The sequence below is a fragment of the Panthera pardus genome, unplaced genomic scaffold (assembly GCF_024362965.1).
Source record: "Panthera pardus isolate Hobbes unplaced genomic scaffold, ASM2436296v1 HiC_scaffold_2, whole genome shotgun sequence".
Lineage (NCBI taxonomy): Eukaryota > Metazoa > Chordata > Mammalia > Carnivora > Felidae > Panthera > Panthera pardus.
The window spans coordinates 51,070,060-51,091,179 of NW_026526765.1; the positions used below are offsets into that span (position 1 = coordinate 51,070,060).

The 21,120-nt window shown below is 39.2% G+C and overlaps 1 protein-coding gene across 2 annotated transcripts in view; it reads left to right on the forward strand.

The window, feature by feature from the left end:
• Positions 1-21,120, forward strand: part of TTC1 (tetratricopeptide repeat domain 1) — a 46,559-nt gene that overhangs the window by 14,352 nt on the left and 11,087 nt on the right. For both annotated transcript variants that reach the window (XM_019433745.2, XM_019433744.2), the window contains exons 3-5: positions 12,154-12,214; positions 13,632-13,744; positions 18,433-18,469. In XM_019433745.2, coding sequence (XP_019289290.1) covers positions 12,154-12,214; positions 13,632-13,744; positions 18,433-18,469 — 211 coding nt within the window. The remainder of the gene's footprint in view (positions 1-12,153; positions 12,215-13,631; positions 13,745-18,432; positions 18,470-21,120) is intronic.

Genomic DNA, 21,120 nt, shown 5'->3' on the forward strand with positions numbered 1-21,120 from the left:
TTCTCTTTGTCTTTCAACATTTTGACTCTGGTGGTTCTAGATATGGATCTATGTACTTGGGGTTCATTGAGCTGCTTGGATCTTTAGATTAACATTTTTCATCAACATTTTGAAGACTTCAGCCATTATTTCTTCAACTATTTCTTCTGTCCCCTTTCTGGGACTCTCAACACATGTATTGTGAGGGCTCTTCATTTTTCACCATCTTTTTTCTGCTCTCAGTTCTTCAGATTGGGTGTCTATTGCTCTACCTTGAATTTTATTTAATTTTCATGCCAGTTCAAATCTCCTTTCTATGAATTTTTCATTTCAGTTATTGGACTTTTCAACTTTTTCCTTTTAAATAATTTTTGTCCTTTTGTCATGGTTCTCTTTTTTTATTTTTTTTATATTTTATTTTATTTTATTTTATTATTTTATTTTATTTTCAGTATATGAAATTTATTGTCAAATTGATTTCCATACAACACCCAGTGCTCATCCCAAAAGGTGCCCTCCTCAATACCCATCCCCCACCCTCCCCTCCCTCCCAGCCACCCCCCATCAACCCTCAGTTTGTTCTCAGTTTTTAAGAGTCTCTTATGCTTTGGCTCTCTCCCACTCTAACCTCTTTTTTTTTTTTTTCCTTCCCCTCCCCCATGGGTTTCTGTTAAGTTTCTCAGGATCCACCTAAGAGTGAAAACATATGGTATCTGTCTTTCTCTGTATGGCTTATTTCACTTAGCATAACACTCTCCAGTTCCATCCACGTTGCTATAAAGGGCCATACTTCATTCTTTCTCATTGCCACGTAGTACTCCATTGTGTATATAAACCACAATTTCTTTATCCATTCATCAGTTGATGGACATTTAGGCTCTTTCCATAGTTTGGCTATTGTTGAGAGTGCTGCTATAAACATTGGGGTACAAGTGCCCCTATGCATCAGTACTCCTGTATCCCTTGGGTAAATTCCTAGCAGTGCTATTTCTGGGTCATAGGGTAGATCTATTTTTAATTTTTTGAGGAACCTCCACACTGTTTTCCAGAGCGGCTGCACCAATTTGCATTCCCACCAACAGTGCAAGAGGGTTCCCATTTCTCCACATCCTCGCCAGCATCTATAGTCTCCTGATTTGTTCATTTTGGCCACTCTCACTGGCGTGAGGTGATGTCTGAGTGTGGTTTTGATTTGTATTTCCCTGATGAGGAGCAACGTTGAGCATCTTTTCATGTGCCTGTTGGCCATCCAGATGTCTTCTTAGAGAAGTGTCTATTCATGTTTTCTGCCCATTTCTTCACTGGGTTATTTGTTTTTCGGGTGTGGAGTTTGGTGAGCTCTTTATAGATTTTGGATACTAGCCCTTTGTCCTATATGTCATTTGCAAATATCTTTTCCCATTCCGTTGGTTGCCTTTTAGTTTTGTTGGTTGTTTCCTTTGCTGTGCAGAAGCTTTTTATCTTCATAAGGTCCCAGTAGTTCATTTTTGCTTTTAATTCTCTTGCCTTTGGGGATGTGTCAAGTAAGAAATTGCTACGGCTGAGGTCAGAGAGGTCTTTTCCTGCTTTCTCCTCTAGGGTTTTGATGGTTTCCTGTCTCACATTCAGGTCCTTTATCCATTTTGAGTTTATTTTTGTGAATGGTGTGAGAAAGTGGTCTAGTTTCAATCTTCTGCATGTTGCCGTCCAGTTCTCCCATTTGTTAAAGAGACTGTCTTTTTTCCATTGGATGTTCTTCCCTGCTTTGTCAAAGATTAGTTGGCCATACTTTTGTGGGTCTAGTTCTGGGGTTTCTATTCTATTCCATTGGTCTATGTGTCTGTTTTTGTGCCAGTGGTTCTCTTTTTTTAATCATTGTCATGCTTTCATTTAAGTCTTTAAACACAATTTTCTTTAGTTCTTTGAACATGTTTATAGCTGCTTTCAAGTCTTTGCTAGATCTAAAATCGGTGATATTCAGATATTTCTGTTTACTGCTCTTTTTGTTTTGGTTTTTTTTCCTGGTTGTGGGTCAAATTTTTCTGTCTCTTTGTATACTTTACAATTTTTTGTTAAAACTGGATGTTTTAAGTAGGGATGTAACAGCTCTGGATTCTGTCCTCTACCACCACCTTCCCTGCTTGCATTATTTTTCCTGTTGCTTTTTTGCAACTGTTGCTTTTTACCTAGTCTCAAGCTGTACAGTCAATTTCTCCTGGTGTCTGTGTGGCCACTGACAGCTCTGCTCAGCTGGGTTTTGTTTTTGTCCTTTTCTTGCTGGTAGTTTTAAATATGGCTTTCTTGGGGTTGCTCTTGTTTCTGTACAGCTTAGTGGTCAGTTGATAACTGGTCAGAGATTATGTTCAAACAGCTCAAACCAACAAGGCTTCCACCTACTGATCTGTGTGTGGATTTAGAAGTGTATTACAATTTTAGGGAATTTTCAGGTCAGCCCAGCTGGACCCTCTTGTGTCTCCTCAGCATAGGTGCACAGGTTCCTGATAGGACAAGCGTGCATGAATAGCTTTGGTCCTCTTCATTGCTACCAGGCATGCGCACCATCTCCAGTCCATTAGGGGTACAAGGAGAGCTTATCAGGTACCTCTGTGACTGCCTCTTCTGTCTCCCTGTTACATTTCTGCTTGGTCCATGGGTCCCTTATTTGCCCAGCCAGGGCCGCAACCACAAATTAGTAGGACCCCTGACCTTCCCTGTTTGCTTACCACTCAGATTGCTGCTTATTTCTGACAGTACCACTGGGCATGGATTATTTCACCTCCAGTTTGAATCAGCTCAGCCTCCTCAAGCAGTGGTACTGCTGGTTCTTCATGGCCTTCCTTGCTCTATTAGAACTACGGTGTCAAATGATGGGAGGAAGAAGGGGAGCAGGTCCTTGCAAGGAAGCCACAGATTTCACGGCTATTTTCTGAAGTTCAATAGTTTTTCACTAGTGTTACTCACTTTGCTGTAAGCTTTTAGTCGATTTTTAGGACACTGAAACGGCTGCTGTTAATCATTTTGTCCAGTTTATAGTTATTTTTTACGTTTGCCACATCAGAAGTCCCATCCAGTATTGAGTTTTGATCTGTTCAAATATTTATACATTAAAATTAAACCAGAAAGGATGAGGAAAAAATTAAGCCTTAAAATGGATTACAAATAGAATGAAATTAATGTGATCAAATTGATCACATAGAAAAGATGATTCCAGTAACGTTAAGCACAGTACTCTGGCTGTTCACCCTTAGTAGGATATATTTTAAAGTTACAAAGAACTGCAATGAGGGGTGCCTGGGTGGCTCAGTAGGTTCAGCATGCAAGTCTTGATTTCTCTCATGGTTGTGAGATCGAGCCCTGTGTCAGGCTCTGCGCTGAGCTCGGAGCCTGTTTGGGATTCTCTCTCTCCCTCTGTGCCCCTTCCCTGCTTGTGCACATGCTCTTTCTTTCTCTCTCTAAAATAAAAAATTAATTTAAAAAATTGTTTTAAAGAACTACAATGAAATCTTGAACTTTACATAGTAGGTTCATCATAGGTACTGATATTCATATAGTAACTTCAGAACTTTTCTGTTAATTTTAGGATAGAGCAAATGAGTAAATATATTGCTGTTACTGGGAACCAGAGTTTTCAGTGTGGGAGAAAGTGAGGAAGAATCAGGTGGTGTTCACTTGTCTGACTGCATACAAGATTTCATGTTTATGTATTCTTTGACTTGTGGCGTTTTTGTTTTTTTATTTTTTAAAGTTGTATCTCCTGGATTTCTTACTGAGAGGACCTAAAAACAATGACTTGCTAGTAACAGGGAACGTACTAGCATCCAGATCTTGGTTTCTAAATACCATTCCCCATCAAAAGGATCCAGGACTCCTTGGAAAAATGGCTGATTCCAAGGCTGGAGCACGCGTTGTACAAAGTATCCTATCTGGAACACAGTATGCACTGGCAGCAAAGTCCACCCATAGGAACCCCTGGAAGTGAGCTGGGAGATTTAGGAGCCTGGTCTAAATCCTGGAGCCCCTTGGGAGGAAAGGTGCAATCAGCCAAGGGCCTGGACAGGGGCCCTGGACAGGGCCCCTCTTGCCTTGGTCTGAAGGCTGCACAATGTTTTATTACCCATTGAAGCATGAAGTAACATTCCAAACATTCTGCAGTGTTTGTACACATATGTATTATATAATTATATAGTTATGTAATATATACCAAATTAGAGGTGACAAGGTACAGTGCATTCACAGAAAGGTCACGCAGGGAAGGAAGCGAAAGGTGGCTGTGCTTGTGTGACTTTGAAAACCCAGAAAATTTTGTTTTTGGGAAAACAGTTGGGAAGAAAATACGGAAGAGAAACAAGTGCATTCCAAGGTGGGGATGCATATACAAAGGAATGGAATGAAGGATAAAAGATAAGCGTGGTAGGTGTTGAGAGACAGTGAAGAGATCAGACTGTCTAAAGGAAGGACTTGTGTTGGGTGGTAATGAGAGGTAAGGTGGAGTAGATTGGAATACAAGTTTGATGTAGTTTAAAAAAAATAGAAAACCAAGAGATATCTGATCTTGATTTTCTTACCTGTAAAATGGGTCATTTAATACTTTCATGCTAACATCTTGAGAATTGCCCTGCAAAAAGCAAATGAGCTAATGTACGTGACTGCAGATTTTAAGAAGTAATGTGCTATATCCTGATACAAGTTATATTAAATTTTGAACACCAGGCTGAAAAGTTTGCAGTTGGGGTAATAACTGCTGAAATAAACTCCATTCATCACGAGCATTATCTCTTTGGGGTTTTCCTTGACAGCTCCTGTGATGATTTACAATGCAGAATAATGTCACTGTTTCTTCCTGAGTTTTCCATGATGGGGAGGAGTACTGAGTAAAGAGCTCTGTAAAATTTCTTTGGTTTCCATTGTTATGGAAATAAAATTCTAGAGCAGATATTTCTCTGTGAAGCCTCTGGAATGTGTTAAAAGACCTTGTGGAAGGGCACCTACCTGGCTGGCTCAATCAGTAGAGTATGCGACTCTTGACCTCTGGGGTCGTGAATGTAAGCCCCACATTGGATATAAAGTTTACTTTAAGGGACCCCTGGGTGGTTCAGTTAGTTAATCGTCCAAGTTAGGTGGTGATCTCACATTTTGTGAGTTCGAGCCCCTCCGCTTTGGGCTCTGCACTGATAGTTCGGAGCCGGGAACCTGCTTTGGATTCTGTCTGTCTGTCTCGCTGTCTGTCTGTCGCTCTCTCTCTCAAAAAAAAAAAAAAAAAAAAAAGTGCATTGTAGACACATATGACAGGGCTCCTAACCACATTATACGTTATACCAGAACCTGATAATTTGAACCTGATAATGCTGCTGAATGTCAACACCACCAGCTCATTTATGTGTGTATGTTCTTGGCATTTAGCATGCTAAATAAGACTCATGATACAATCTGTGCTTGGATTCCAGTAATATTACAGTATGCGTGCCGTCTTTTGGAGAAAGAGAATGTTCTGGCAGCAGCATAAACCCTAGTCTTTGTACTGGGATCAAGATAGTCCCTTGGCACAGCTGGGAGTAGTGTAGCTTTCTCCTAAATGTACTATTTTTAGCTGTTTCCAAGGAGATATTCAGCATGATAGTGATAATTGCATTAATCCTCAATTTACACAATCTGTGGAAACAGCAGCTCTTTTCCAGTGTTTACTACTTAATGGGTCACTGAGTTGTGATTTGTCAGCTGAAAAAATAAAATGCCTTCCTTTGAATAATTGGCTTCAGAAATATGATCTGGATCTCTTCCCTCTGCCAGTTCAACCTTTAGTCCTGGTTACAGAGACACTGAGCATAGCATAATGTTTAAACTTGTGGAATCACTATGTTGTGCACCTGAAACTAACACTGTGTGTTAGCTACACTCAAGTAAAAAAATATAGTTTGAAAAAAGACACTGTGAGCTTTTCCCAGACTGCCTGCTCAGGCTTGCCATCATCATTAATTCCTTCTGGTATACCTTGGATCTAAGTTTTGCCTACTGGTATGTCAGTGTTCTAAATTTACCAAAGAGTGATTAAACTCTTAACATACGTGCGCGTGCGAGTGCACACACACGCACACACACAACACCCCACATGAGTCTGATCTGGCAGTCTGAGTGATTCATCTGTGTTCATAAAACATTCCTGATGAGTTTGCAATGGAGAACAGATTATAGCTTAGAAAGTAGCTTGAAATTAGAGTTAAAACAGAGGAGACTGAAAGTTCAGAATGGATATTAAACTCTAGTAACTTGATGAGTTGTTCTTCTCTAAAGAATTTTTGTTTTTGCAATAGCCTTTTAAAATATATTAAAGACCTTTAGGACCTATGATGATGTATACCATACCATATTCGTACGATTATGTAATTTTCTCTTTTAACTTATTAATATGCTACCTTACATTAATATGTATTCTAATGTCAAACTTTTCACCGTTAGAACCTAATTGGCCAATTATGCATTTTGTGTGTATGAATTTAAAACTGACCATGAATTTGCTATTATTTATAGGGCTGTAATTATACCTTAATTAAAGTTGTTTTCTAATCTTTTTTTCATACCCCCTTCACTCATGTCTCCCACCCCCTAACCCCACCTCTGGCAATTGCCAATCTATTCTCTGTTTCTATGAGCTTGGGATTTTTTTGTGTTTTATTGTTTAGGTTCCACATATAAGAAAAATCATATTTATCTTTTCCTTCATTTAGGGTAATGCCCTCAAGATCAATTTATGTTATTGCAGATGGCAAGATTCCATCTTTTTATGGCTGAATAATATTCAGTTGTGTGTATATATACATCACAATTTCTTTTTCTTCTTGTTTTTTTGTTTGTTTTGTTTTTACTAGGCAAAGAACTTTATTAACCTTGTTTCAAACTTTATCCCCAGGCTTCTTCAGCTTAATTCACTGCAAAGAATGAATTGCATATGAGCAAAAACTAAAAAGAGCTGCATTGTCCCAGAGGCTTGGGCTTAAACATATTAGAGATCCATGAACAGAATTTTGAAAAGCAGTCATAAAATAGCAGCTCCCAGTAACTTCTTCAAGTTTTATCTTCTCCAGAAGCTGACTCAGTTCAGTTTGCTTCATTCTTGGAAGCTTCATCAAAAACTTTCCACAGGATCTGGAACTTCATCCTCCTCCTCCTCTCTGGTAGCTAGTGGTTCTTCGCCATCCGCAGATCGTGCGGGCAAAGCTTTAGCCCGTCTCTTCTTAAACTAGTCAGACCATCTGCACCGCGCTGGTTTAAGATCCTGGGGAGCATTTCTGTCAGCTCCTTTGTCTCAGCATGCCCTGTGATGTTGAAAAGTGTTCACTGCCAAGAATGGCTGGACTTTAGGGTTGTCAAAGTGGATCACTATACCTTGGTTTGTGAACGTATTCACTTCTTCAGTACCAGAGATACTGTTTACCCCCAACTTCTTTAAGGAGAACTGAAGTTTTTTATCATCTGTCGCCATTCCGTGGTCCCCCTTCTTTCAGTGAGCTGCACACTCTGCTTGCAGTTTGGCAAGTTTACCCTGGTTCGTGATAGTTTCTTTCATCTTTTGGGGGCAGAAATGGAACCGAGCAGGGGACTAGGGTTAGCGCTCAGGGAGTCTTGGGCAGAGCAGCTGAGATAAGGTGGTCACACGTGGGGGTGCAAGGTGGCAGCTAGAAGGAGACTGGAATGAGGCCCAATCCACAATTTATCCCTTCATCCGTTGACTGACACTTAGGTTGTTTCCGTATCTTGGCTATTGTAAATAATGCTGCAGTGAGCATAAGGGTGCATATATCTCTTCAAGTTAGTGCTTTCATTTTCTTTGGCTAAATACCCCGAAGTGGAATTGCTGGGTCATATGGTAATTCCATTTTTAATTTTTTAAGGAAACTCCATACAATTTTCCATAGTGATTGTGCCAGTTTACATTCCCACCAACAGTGCATAAGGGTTCTTTTCTCCACATCCTCAACATTTGTTTCTTGTTTTTGTTTTTGTTTTTTTTTTAAGTAATAACCATTCTAGCAAGTGTGAGTGGTATTTCATTGTGGTTTTTATTTGCATTTCCCTGATGATTAATGATGTTGAACATCTTTTCATGTACTTATTGGCCATCTGTATGTCTTTGGAAAAAAGTCTGTTCACGTCTTCTGCCCATTTTTTAATCTGATTGGTTTTGCTATTAAGTTGTATGAGTTGTTTATATAGTTTGGATATTAACCCTTTATTAGATATATGATTTGCCAACATTTTCTCCCATTCAGTAGGTTGCCTTTTCATTTTGTTCATGGTTTCCTTTGCTGAGCAGAAGATTTTTCAGTTTGATATGGCCCCACTTGTTTATTTTTGCTTTTTTTGCCTTCGCTTTTGGTGTCAGGTTCAGAAAATCATCAGCAAGATCTATGTCAAGGAACTTACTGCCTGTATGCTCTTCTAGAAATTTTTTATGGTTTCAGGTGTTAAAGTCTTAATCCATTGTGAGTTAATTTTTGTGTAGAATGTGAGATAGTGGTCCAGTTTCATTCTTTCACAATGTGGCTGTCCAGTTTTCCCAAAACCATCTATTGAAGAGACTGTCCTTTCCCCATTGTATATTCTTGGCTCTTTTGTCATAAATTAATTGACTGCATATGCATGCATTTATTTCTTGCCTCTGTGTTCCATTGATCTATGCGTCAGTTTTTATGCTAATACCATACTATTTTAATTAGTATAGCTTTGTAATATAGCTTGAAATCGGACCATGATGCCTCCAGCTTTGTTCTTCTTTGTCAGGGTTGCTTTGGCTCTTCAGGGTTGAAATAACTTTTTTTGAGTATAGTTGACACACTATGTTATGTTAGTTTCAGGTGTACAACATAGTGATCCACCAAGTTTATACATTATGCTATCTATGTTCACCACAATTGTAGCTACCATCTGTCTCCACATATTGCTATTATAATATCATTGACTATGTTCCTTATGCTGTGCCTTTTAATCCTGTGACTTATTCATTCCATAATTGGAAGCCTGTATTTCCCTCTGCCCTTGACCTGTTTTGCCCAACCCCCTACACCCCTCCTCACTGGTAGCTGCCAGTTCTCTGTATTTATAGGTCTGATTCTGCTTTTTGTTTGTTGATTCATTTGTTTTTGTTTGTTTAGGTTCCACTTATGACTGAAATCATATGGTATTTGTCTTCCTCTGTCTGATTTATACCACTTAGCATAATACCTGCTAGGTCCATCCATATTGTCTCAAATGGCACTATTTCATCCTTTTTATGGCTGCATAATATTCCACTGTGTCTATATAACATATCTTCCTCATCTATTCATTTAGGTTGCTTCCATATCATGGCTGTTTTTTGAAAACCTCCACACTGGTTGTGCCAATTTACATTGCCACCAACAGTGTACAAGGGTTCCTTTTCTTCACAAGTTATTTCTTATCTTTTTGGTTTTAGCCATTCTAGCAGGTGTAAGATGATGTCTCGTTTTGATTTACATTTCCCTGATGATTAGTAATGTTGAGCATCTTTTATGTGTCTGTTGGCCATCTGTATGTCTTCTTGAAAAAACTTTTAGCCGAATTTGTTACGGAGTTTTCTTTGCTTCCAGCATCCAACTCCCCTTCCTAGCTGGAAGAATTCTTCTGCATTGTAGTCTTGTTCAGTGGCCTTACCCCGTGTTCCTCATTCTATTCTCTGACAGCCAAGGCATGTGAGCTATGCTTGGCTTATTGGATGCTCCTAAGCAATACTTTGAATTTCGATTGGGGCAAAGAAAAGGAAATAGTTAGGATTTATTTGCCCCTATTACAGCCCTTACACTAAAAGACAGTTAGGGAAGCCTAACTGAGCCTGGGTGGCTCAGACAGTTAAGCGTCTGTCTCTTGCTTTCGGCTCGGGTCATGGTCTTGTGGTTCGTGGGTTCAGGCCCACATCGGGCTCTGTGCTGATGATGTGGAGCCTGCTTGGGATTCTCACTCTCGCTCTGTGCTCCCCCGCCTGCCCGCGCCCCCCCCCCCCCGGAAAATAAATAAATAAATAAATAGACAGTTAATGCTTTCTTGCTTCTTGACTTAACAGAGCTGCCTTGAATCCTGCCCATTTTCTAAGCCTGTGTTTTTAGGCCTCCCAGTGATTCTGTGAGTACCAGTATCTTTCCAGTGAATCTTCCCTCTTTAAAATTTTTTTTACCTGGGGCGCCTGGGTGGCTTAGTTGGTTGAGCATCCGACTTCAGCTCAGGTCATGATCTCACATTCTGTGAGTTCGAGCCCTGCATCAGGCTCTGTGCTGACAGCTCAGAACCTGGAGCCCGCTTCAGATTCTGTGTCACCCCCTCTCTCTGCCCCTGCCCCCTGCTCATGCTCTGTCTCTCTCTCTCTCTCAAAAATAAATAGAAACATTCAAATTTTTTTTACCTAAGATACAGTCTTTTTTGCTTGCATCCATAAATTGTGATACCATAGAGAACATTATGACCTCTCTCCTAGGTAATACTAGGTAACGAAGTGTGACCATATTCTTATATTTTGATTCCCATCACCATCACCCATATTATTTTCTTGTATTCCCTTAGAATAGCCCTGTTCCAGATATGTTATATTTTAGAATGAATTACTGTGTCTGTCGTGTATCTGACGCATAGTAGATACCATAAAAATGAGATTGATTTTATACTCATCTTTTAGTTTCTTTACTCAGCTTCATCATCTAGAGTATAATAATGTATTTGGGAAGCACCCTGGTCTCAACAGTGTATTTACAAATCTATAGACATATTTTTACTTTGGTTCCTAATCTTTTTTTATATATACATTTTTTAAAGCATTTATGTATGTATGTATGTATGTATGTATGTATGTATGTATGTATGTATGTATTTATTGTGAGGACCAGGGGGGAATGAGAGAGAATGGGTATCCCAAGCAGGCTTCACGCTGCAGCACACAGCCCAACACAGGGCTCCATCTCATGAACCGTGAGATCATGACCTGCGATGAAATACAGAGCTAGACGCTTAACTGACTGAGCCAGCCAGGTGCCCCTCTTTGGTTCCTAATCTGAAGAGTCCTAGTTGTTTAGGCTCCATGCTTTTCCTGTGCATGAAATAAGCTGCTGACTGTATTTCCTCCCTTTGAAGTTTTTATTTAGTCAGGAGCTCTCGTCATGATCCCAGAGTCATGGGTTCAAGCTCTGTGTCAGGCTTTGTGCTGAGCAGAGAGCCTGCTTAAGATTCTTTCTCTCTCTCCCTCTGCCCCTCTCCCTCAGTTGCATGTGTGCACTTGCTCGCTCGCTCTCTCTCTCTCTCTCTCAAGCTCTTTCAGAAGGTGGCAGGCAGTCACTTCTGCCAGTTCTGCTTGTGCCGACCGTATTGCTAAGATGTTTAGGGCTGGAAGCAAAGCACATGGGGATAGCATGTGCCATCTTTGCAGAATAACATTCACTCTGCCTTTGAGTATGATGGGTGCTTGGCCATCTGTGTGAATTTCTGAGTTGTTAGAAGCAGCTCAGAAACTAAAGATTTATTTATCTCGGTTTCTTCAGACTTCTTTGTGTTATCCTGTTAACAGAATATTGCCCTGACCCTGCAGATGGGCTTTGTTCCCTGTAACACACCAGCATTCTGTAGGTCATCTTTATCACGTAAACCACACTTGTAGTTCAGTATATATTGAATTACTTATTTTGCAGAAAAGTAATAGCTCGTATTTATTGTGCCCTTATTTGCCAGGCAGTGTATTGGGTGCTTTATGCACCTTATCACTTTAATCCATAAAACTATAAAGCCTCATTCTTTAGAGGAAGAAACTAAGGCTTAGAAGGATCGGGAACTTGTCCAAAATACATTTAATAAGTAGCAGATTCAGAATTTGAATTTGCAGAGGTGTGCATGCCAGTGGGTATGTTGTTTAGTTTTATTTTGAGTAAAGAGAAATTAAATGATACCTAAATTACTATTACATGCAAAATATTTAAAAACCGGAAACCCAGGTTTTGTGTTTTAAATATCAAGAATGCAATTGATGATTTGCCAGATGGTCAGGTGTTTTTCTGTATCTGTTTGAGATTTAGATAAAACTGACCCAGTTTTCAAAAGTCAAGCTGAAAAAACAAAATCAGTTACTTCCTGTTGAAAGCCTAATGAAAACTAACCTTTTTGCTCACTTATAACATTGTGAGAAATGATGTAATTGATCTCTTGCAGAAGAGAAGAGAAGAGAGCACTAGACTAAAGGAGGAGGGGAACGCGCAGTTTAAGAAAGGAGGTAAGGTCGGGTGACTGGGTGGCTCAGTCGGTTAAGCATCTGACTCTTGGTTTTGGTTCAGGTCATGATCTCACAGTTCATGGGATTGAGCCCTGCGTTGGGCTCTGCACTGACAGCACAGAGCTTCCTTCGGATTTTCTCAACCCTCTCCCTCTTTCTCCTTTTCAAAATAAATAATAAACATTAAAAAAAAAAAAGAAAGGAGGTAAGGCACCGATGTCTAATCATTTGCGTCCTCATTCTGTTTCAGAGTGTGAAGAAACACCGGAGAACATTTGGGAACACCTAGCAGACCTAAACTACTAACAATACAGTGTTGCTTCCCAGCACCTTGAAATTTTGTTTTTCACCAGGTCCAGATCATTCTCACCTGATAGTGATCAATTACCACATGTCTCTTGGCACAGGCATACTTTTTCTTTTCTGTAATCCACTATAGATCTAAAAGTTAGGAGGGCAGACTCTTCAAATGATGCATTGGAAAACTATCCTGCAAGGTTAAAAGGCTGCTGCCTTCATTAATGTAAAAACAGGATCCCTGTTCCTCAATTGTAATGATGCTGTAAAAACTGGCCCCGTGGTTCCAGTGTGGCCTAGGGAAGTATTTTGCTTATACTTTGGCTGGTCTTTCATGTGCCCTTTTCTTTGGCTGCCTTAAGTAGAGAGATGTTCTCCATGTCCTTCTGCATTTTTTACATTTGCTTAGGAATAACTTGGGTTCATTCGGATATTTTGGGGGAACTATGTGATCTTACAGTAGTATTCTATCACATGTAAAATGTGTATGCTTTAGAAAACTAGGAGTAGTAACATTTTCCTCTCTAGTTATTTTTAAAGTTAAATTTTGTTTTCTTTCTGTTTAGTCATCATCACTTTTTTTTTTCTAAGAGAACTAATGTTTCTAATTTTGAAAGCATATCTCTTTGTATTTTAGTGTTAAATATTTCCAACCTGAGAAAGGAGTGAACAGACAATTTTCTTTTAGTGCCCTGACCATGTAATTCTGTGCATAGCAGCGAATAAATAAATTTATCACCATTTTCTCTTTAGGTCTTTAGTCAACCACTGATTTTTACATTGTTGCTTTTAGCTCCATAAAATGTGTCTCCAAGCATTTCAGAGAAGCAGTTTTGGCTGGTGACTCCATAAAAGCACAATGTCTTTAATGAAGATACATACAGAGAATTTTTTTTATCTTAAGCCATTAATCCCAACTTTAGTCTCTTTCATCTGTCCAGTTCTCTAATCCCCTTTCAACATTCCTTACTAAATGGGTAAGCCAAATGAAAGTTAAACATACAAAACATTCTGTTTGAGACTTTTGTTCTGTGAATGGAAAGCTATGCATTCTGAGATACTATGGCATACAATAATAGCAGGGACAAAATCTTAATGACCTCTTTTACCTTATCTTCAGATTATATAGAAGCTGAGAGTTCTTATAGTCAAGCCCTTCAGATGTGCCCATCCTGCTTCCAGAAAGACAGGTCTATTCTGTTTTCAAATAGAGCTGCTGCAAGGATGAAACAGGTATGTGTTTTTAACCCTTTTTTTTCTTTTTTCTTTTTAAAAGTTTCTATTTATTTATTTTGAGAGAGAGAGCATATGCGCACAAGGATGGGGCAGAGAGAAGGAAAGAGAATGCCAAGCAGGCACTGCACTATCAGTGTGGAGCCCGACCCAGCATGGGGCTCGAACTCAGGAACAATGAGATCATGACCTGAATCGAGATAAAGAGTTGGACACTTAACCAACTGAGCCACCCAGCTGCCCCCTGACCATTTCTTTTTAAGAAGTACATGAACTTGCAGTGTTTCATAGGGTAGCTTTTGTTCCGAAACTAGCATGGGGGCTACAACTCTTGATCTCAGGGTTGTGAGTTCGAACCCCACCTTGGATGTAGAGATTACTAAAAAATAAAATCTTTAAAAAAAGAAAAAAAAACGAACAACTAACACAGGGGCTTAAAGTTGCCTCCCTTGTCCTGCCCATGTATTTCCCTGATGTAAAGGGCACAGGGAAGATAGAAAAGTATCTGGGAGTGCCTGGGAGGCTCAGTCAGTTGAGCATCTGACTCTTGATTTCGGTTCAGGTCATGATCTCATGGTCATGGAATCGAGCCACGTGTCCAGCTCCACGCTTAGCATGGAGCCTGCTTGGGATTCTCTCTCCCCCTTTCTCTCTGCCCCTCCCCTGCTCGCATGTGTTCATTCTCTCTCTCTCTCTCTCTCTCTCTCTCTCTCCCTCTCTCTCTCCCTCTCCCTCTCCCTCTCCCTCTCCCTCTCCCTCCCTCCCTCCCTCCCTCTATCTCAAAATAAATGTTTTTGTTTGTTTGTTTAAAGGAAAACACTTGAGTCAGATTACTCTTAACATTCCTTGTTGGAGAGGTTGATCGAATGCTTTCATGGGAGGAACACTGACAAATTCTCCACCAAACTAGGGCAGGTTACTCAAGCAAAAAACCAAGTAATATATATCCTGGAATAGCTGCAGCTGTTTATTTTAGGCCTCTGGAATTCTAGATAAAGACTCAAAGGGACAGGGAAACACTGATTAAAACTCTGCACTTCAAAATGCTTATTCCTAGGATTCTGATTTTCTGTCAAAAGTATGGACACAGGCAGAAATCCAACAGTTAAGATGAGAGGCCCCTAAAGTGTGAAGTAAGTGTCCGGGAAAGTTCAAATGCATTTTATATCTCCAACGGTTTGAGAACTTCGAACCACAAGAGTGTAGAGAAGAGTACAGTTCTATTTGTTTTGTGTTATATTGGTATTAAAAGTTAGATTTCTTGTTGATTTATCTGCTATTACTGTTTAGTCAACATAGTCTATTTTAGTGGATTGAAATGATGTGAGAGTTTTGAAAAAAGCCATACCGATTATTTAAAATTCTGGCTATTTATATCCAAAGCTCAAAGAGCGGGTTATTTAGCATACCTTTAAGCAACCACAAAACATGGTCAGGATTGGCGTAAGTAGTTTTTTGTTTGTTTAGATCAGGTATCTATGTCACTTTATCTTGTTGCCAGAAATTCTCCAGTGCCTCTACCAAAGTCACTTCGGATGAGTAAGGGTGTTTGTTTTTTTTTTTTTTTTTTTTTTTTTTAAGGGGGTAGGGTGGGGATTACTTCAGTAATTAGACATGAAAAAAGGTGGGGGGTTTTTGGTATGTTTAAACCTGTATGTTTGATTAGTGGATTCAATTTCCAAGGTGATTTTAGAGTGATTCATGTGGCATGGGCAAAGAAAGAATTCTAGAGTATGCAGACATTTTTTGTTTGAAGAAATAAAATAATTTAGTTTACTTAGAACAGTATTCATTCATATATTTCTACCATTGACCTGAATTCACACCTAACAGTTTTTACTCTTAGCTGGAAAAATCTTTTGCTTTTGCTTCCTGGAGACATCTTGCCACATTCTCAGACTGGAAATTGTCATTGTGAAATAACATCAGGGTTATCTTGAATTTCAGAGAAAAGGCATCATACCCATTTGGCTCCTGAGATTTGGAATTCTTTGTTTCCACAGTTGCCAAGTTACTAATACTGCCTAGGTTGAACTAGTATCATTGACCAGGTTCTTGGAATTAGGAAAAGGTATGGTCTTGCTAGTCTTTTGTCTGTCACATCTGAGAAGAACTCAAAAGAGAGTTGTTCTGTGACTGTTTCCTATACAAAGGATAGCTTTGTTAGCACAGTTGTTTATTCTTTTAAGTTGTACTCTTAATATTTTACGATTCTAAAATTAGAAACATGAAAACTTCCAGGATTAATGCACTGGAAGTGATATAAGGAGCATATTCTGAGTTTTTCAAGAAGTGGTGGGTTAACTGCTTTTAGGATTTCTGAAAGGTAGGCTCAGCATCCCTGACTGAACAACACTGACCAGGCTTTACATTTCACATCTGGTGAGTAAAGGCCAGCTGGAGTTAGGGCAGAGTTTCAGCTCTAGGCCTGGCTACACAAGAGCAGACAAAGCCCTACATTTTTAAAACTGTCCTTATATACAATGTGGTGTGTGTGTGTGTGTGTGTGTGTGTGTGTGTGTGTGTGTGTGTGTGACTTATGTAAGCTATGAAACGATGGCAAATAGGTTCTGAGTATTTAATTGCATGGCACTTAAAACAAAATTTTTTTTTAATGTTTATTTTATTTTTGAGAGAGACAGAGACAAATTGTGATTGGAGGAGGGGCAAAGAGATGGAGACACAGAATCTGAAATAGGCTCCAGGCTCTGAGCTGTCAGCACAGAGCCCCATGTGGGACCTGAACCCACAAACCGTGAGATCATGATCTGAAGTCAGATGCTTAACTGACTAAGCTACCCAGGCGCCCCTAATACACAACACCTTGGACTGCCACTCTTAGCAGCAGACAATACCTGGGTGCCCTGAGGTGTTAGTAGACTATAAGCCTCAAACAAAGGATTCCAGAGTAAAATGCCATAATTCCTTGATCTGCAGGGGCTGGTTATTGATAAGGTGCATTGCCACTTAGCGGTTTTTTAGGGGCACAAAGAATACCACCAATATACACATAAGTTGTAAAGATTTACTCCTATTTTAGAAACTTTAAAATATGAAATTGTGGGGGCGCCTGGGTGGCTCAGTTGGTTAAGCGTCCGACTTTAGCTCAGGTCATGATCTCACAGTCTGTGAGTTCGAGCCCCGCGTCAGGCTCTGTGCTGACAGCTCAGAGCCTGGAGCCTGCTTCAGATTCTGTGTCTCCCTCTCTCTCTGTCCCTCCCCTGCTCATGTTCTGTCTCCCTCTGTCTCAAAAAAAAATAAAAACATTAAAAAAAATTTTTTTTTAAGGAGTGCCTGGGTGGCTCAGTCGATTGAGCTTCCGACTTCAGTTCAGGTCATGATCTCACAGTCTGTGAGTTCGAGCCCCACGTCGGGCTCTGTGCTGATGGCTCGGAGCCTGGAGCCTGCTTCGGATTCTGTGTCTCCCTCTCTCTCTGCCCCTAACCCACTCACAGCCTGTCTCTGTCTCTCTCAAAAATAAAAAAACATTTAAGATTAAAAAAAAAAAATTTAATATGAAATTGTGTGTTTTAGATTTATGCAAATATGGTGAGTTAGGGAAATACTGACTTACACAAAAGTATACAGATATCTTTACTACGGGACTTCATAGAGCTTTTAATATGTAAATTGTTATGATGAACATTGGAAGAGAGATAATATAGTTAGGGACTCCCAGATGACTCTGAAACCTTTTTTGTTCCTTGTGGGTAAAATGCAAAATAACATAAAACTGACCATTTTAACCATTTTAAACTGTACAATTCAGTATGATTAAATATATACACAATATTATGTAACCATCACCACTGTCTGGTTCCAGAACTTTTTTGTGACCCCAAAAGGAAATCCTGTACCGATTAGGCAGTCACTCCCCACTCCTGGAATTGTTTTTGATTGAATTCTGAAACCCAGTTCAATAGAAATTGCTCTGAAATATTGTGTAAAATATTTAGTGTTTTCTCCAATAGCCATTATAGGAAGTATTGAACATTTATTTGAATTAAAATTTCTGAAATATTGTAGAAAACTTCTGATTTGGGGAAAATAGACATTGCTTGAAGAGTTAAATAGGTTAGTGTCAGAGCTGGATTTCCAGTCTAGTTCTTTTGACATCCAGTGTTCTTTCCACTATGCCATTCTTCTAGATTCAGCAAGTTTAATTAGTTAGATATCTTATTTCATGAATTGTTTTGTATTTTTATTTCATCAGTGGATAAATTAAGATTTACAACCGAGACTAACGATAAGCCACAGTGTGTGTCCATAATGCATACTTTCTGGAAGATACCACTTTGGGTGTGAGAATACAACAGCTAGCCAAAGAGGAGGGTTATTAATAGTTATTCATATGTCAATCATTTGCCCTGCTCATTGATCACAACCTTTTCTCAATATCAGCATTCTAATGTGAAGTGCCTTGCAAATATAATAGGTCAATTGCAACAATCTTTAAAGGTGTTAGGAAGAAACTATGAATAATTTGTTGCTAGACAAATCTTTTACATCAGAGCTGTCACCATTAGTTTGAATTTTAGCTTGGAAATATCATGCATGTTTTCACATGATGTCTTTGAAGAGTATTGTGCATCTCCACAAGCAGTTATTAATGATCAGTGTATGTTATTGACTCTTTGAACTATTAAGATAGAACTAGAGTGACACATTAATGTTTTGTTTACTTTTAGGACAAGAAAGAGATGGCCATCGGTGACTGCAACAAAGGTACAACTTTTTAGTCTTGTTGTATGTTAACATATGAGAGCATTAATTACCTCAGCTGAACAAATAGAGTCAGTCAGATATGTGTAGTTGACCCTTGAACAACACAGGTTTGAACTGCATGGGTCTACTTATACGTGGAGTTTTTTCAATAAATACAGTAAAGTGCTCTAAATGTATTTTCTCTTATGATATCTTAATACTTTCTTCTGTTTAGCTTTCCATTGCTGTGAGAATACAGTATATAACATATATACATAGTATGTGTTAATCATCTGTTTGTTACTGGTAAGGCTTCTGGTAAACAGGTCAGCACCCCTGACCCCCACGTTGTTCAAAGATCAACTGTACTTGTACGTGTGTGTACCCTTATTCTGGGACCTTTAAAAGAAGAAGCTTTATAGTTCAGCCTTCTTGGAGGTACTATATAGCAGTCACCTTAGTATACATGCTTTTGAATAGATAGTTCTGTCAGTTTATCCTGTGTTAGTAAATATGTGAAGAAAAATTCAAAGAGCTACCTTGGCAACAGAAACCCATGGGAACAGGATTCACTTCTGTAGTGTCTGAATTACTTTCTGAGATTGAAATTGAAGATTTTAACTGCTGCTAGGGCATCTGGATCTGTGTATTTGTGGAGAGAGAGGCAGCACAGTGGGGGGCAGCTTCTATTGGGGAACTGGTACTCTCTTCACTTGTAATAATTCCTCCAAACCTATTTGCCATCATTTTAATTACATTTTCAGATTCTACACAGTGAACCGAGACTTTACTGTCTGCTACCTGGGTTCCATTATGGTCTTTTCATCTCACCAACATATAGACACACTCCCAGCCATAGGATCACTATTGGGTTGTTGGTTGGTTGGTTGGTTGGTTGGTTTTTGTTTTTGTTTCAAAAATTTCCTAATAGTCCAGACAGTTGGTTTGGAGAATACACATGATCGCTTTTCCTTGCATCCTACTACTCTCATGAGTTTCTAGGTAATTACTAATTTGGGAAATTTTTTCAGTTTTCCATATTTGGATAGTATTTTCTTTTAGAGAATTGAAGAGTTAGAAGGAAGCTTGTATGTTATCTAGTCCCACTCATGCTCAGCATGAATTCCTCTCTTTTTTTTCTTCACATTAATTAATCACCTTCTTTACTGGCTTTCTTTTCTTTATACTTAGTATTTCTGTATACTTAGTATTTCCTTCTTAATATACTGAAGGAAAGTGTTACTACTTTGAATCTAGCAAAGTACTTTCGACCTATTACTGTGTTGGGCTAGAACTAATTCTGAATATGCTGTTTTGTTTGGAGGAAGGTATTTAACCTTAATTTGTGTGAGATGTGTGGGTTAGAAGGATTTAAATTAGGAACAGTTTGCTGATGTTCAGATCTCCTTTTTCTGTAACCACTCCACCTTTCAAATGGCTGGCTTCCCTCAGATATTCCCTTTTCATAGTCTTTGAGCACTCTCTGAAGTTACCTTATTTTCCTCCCTTCACTTATCTACTAGAATAGCTTAAAGCTTCATGTGAAGGATCTTGTCTGCTTGTTTACCACTATACTCTAGAGATAATACTACATGAAGTGCATATATTTGGTACTAAAGAAATAGTTACTAAAAGCATGAATGAGTAAAAGTTGAGTATATTACTTGAAGAGAAAAAAGTTCTAGAGCCATGACATTGCTTTCTAACAGAAAAAGAAACAAAAGAATAGGAGAAAGACAGTATATAGTTGATCCAAAACATGGGCAGAGGATTTTTCAAAGGGCAATTGTTGTTGGATAAAGGAAAGGGTGTAATGGGGCACCTGGGTGGCACAGTCGGTTGAGCGTCCGACTTCAGCTCAGGTCATGATCTCACAGCTTGTGAGTTGGAGCCCCATGTTGAACTCTGTGCTGACAGCTCGGAGCCTGGAGCCTGCTTCGGATTCTGTGTCTCCCTCTCTCTCTGCCCCTAACCCACTCACATTCTATCTCTGTCTCTCTCAAAAATAAACATTTAAAAAAATTAAAAAAAAAAAAAAAAAAAAAAGGAAAGGGTGTTATGCACCAGTGACCTAAAGGTGTTGGAACACAAGTTTGAAGGAACAATGGGAGTTTAGCTAAACATGTAGCCTCAGTAGTTAAGGCGTAACCTCAGTCAATTGAGGCCTAGAAAAAAGGATCATAGCAGAATCTGCCACCAAACTGTTCCCTCAACTCTTTCATTTGTACCTTCAGATTCTTGCTCACTTTGGCACTGTGCACATGGGCTCTGTGTTCTGGCCCGTTCTGAACTAGATGAAGGACAGGTATGTGAAAACAGGACTTTGGGTATAGACCAGGGTTTAGTAAACTATAATCATCAACCCAAATCCAGCCTGCCACCTGCGTGTGTACGGCCCATGAGCTAAGAATGGCTTTTACATTCTTAAGTGGTTAGAAATCAGAAGGGAAATATTTTGTGATATATGAAAATTATGAAATGCAAATTTCAATGTCCATAAACAAAGGTTTATGGGAACACAGCCATTTATTTATTTATAATAAATATACATTGTCGTTTCTTTTGTGTTACAGTCACAGAGTTGAGTAGTTGCAAAAAAGATGGTCTGTCCCGTAGAGCCTGAGATATTTACTGTCTTGCCCTTTATAAGAAAAAGTTTGCCTGTGCCAGGT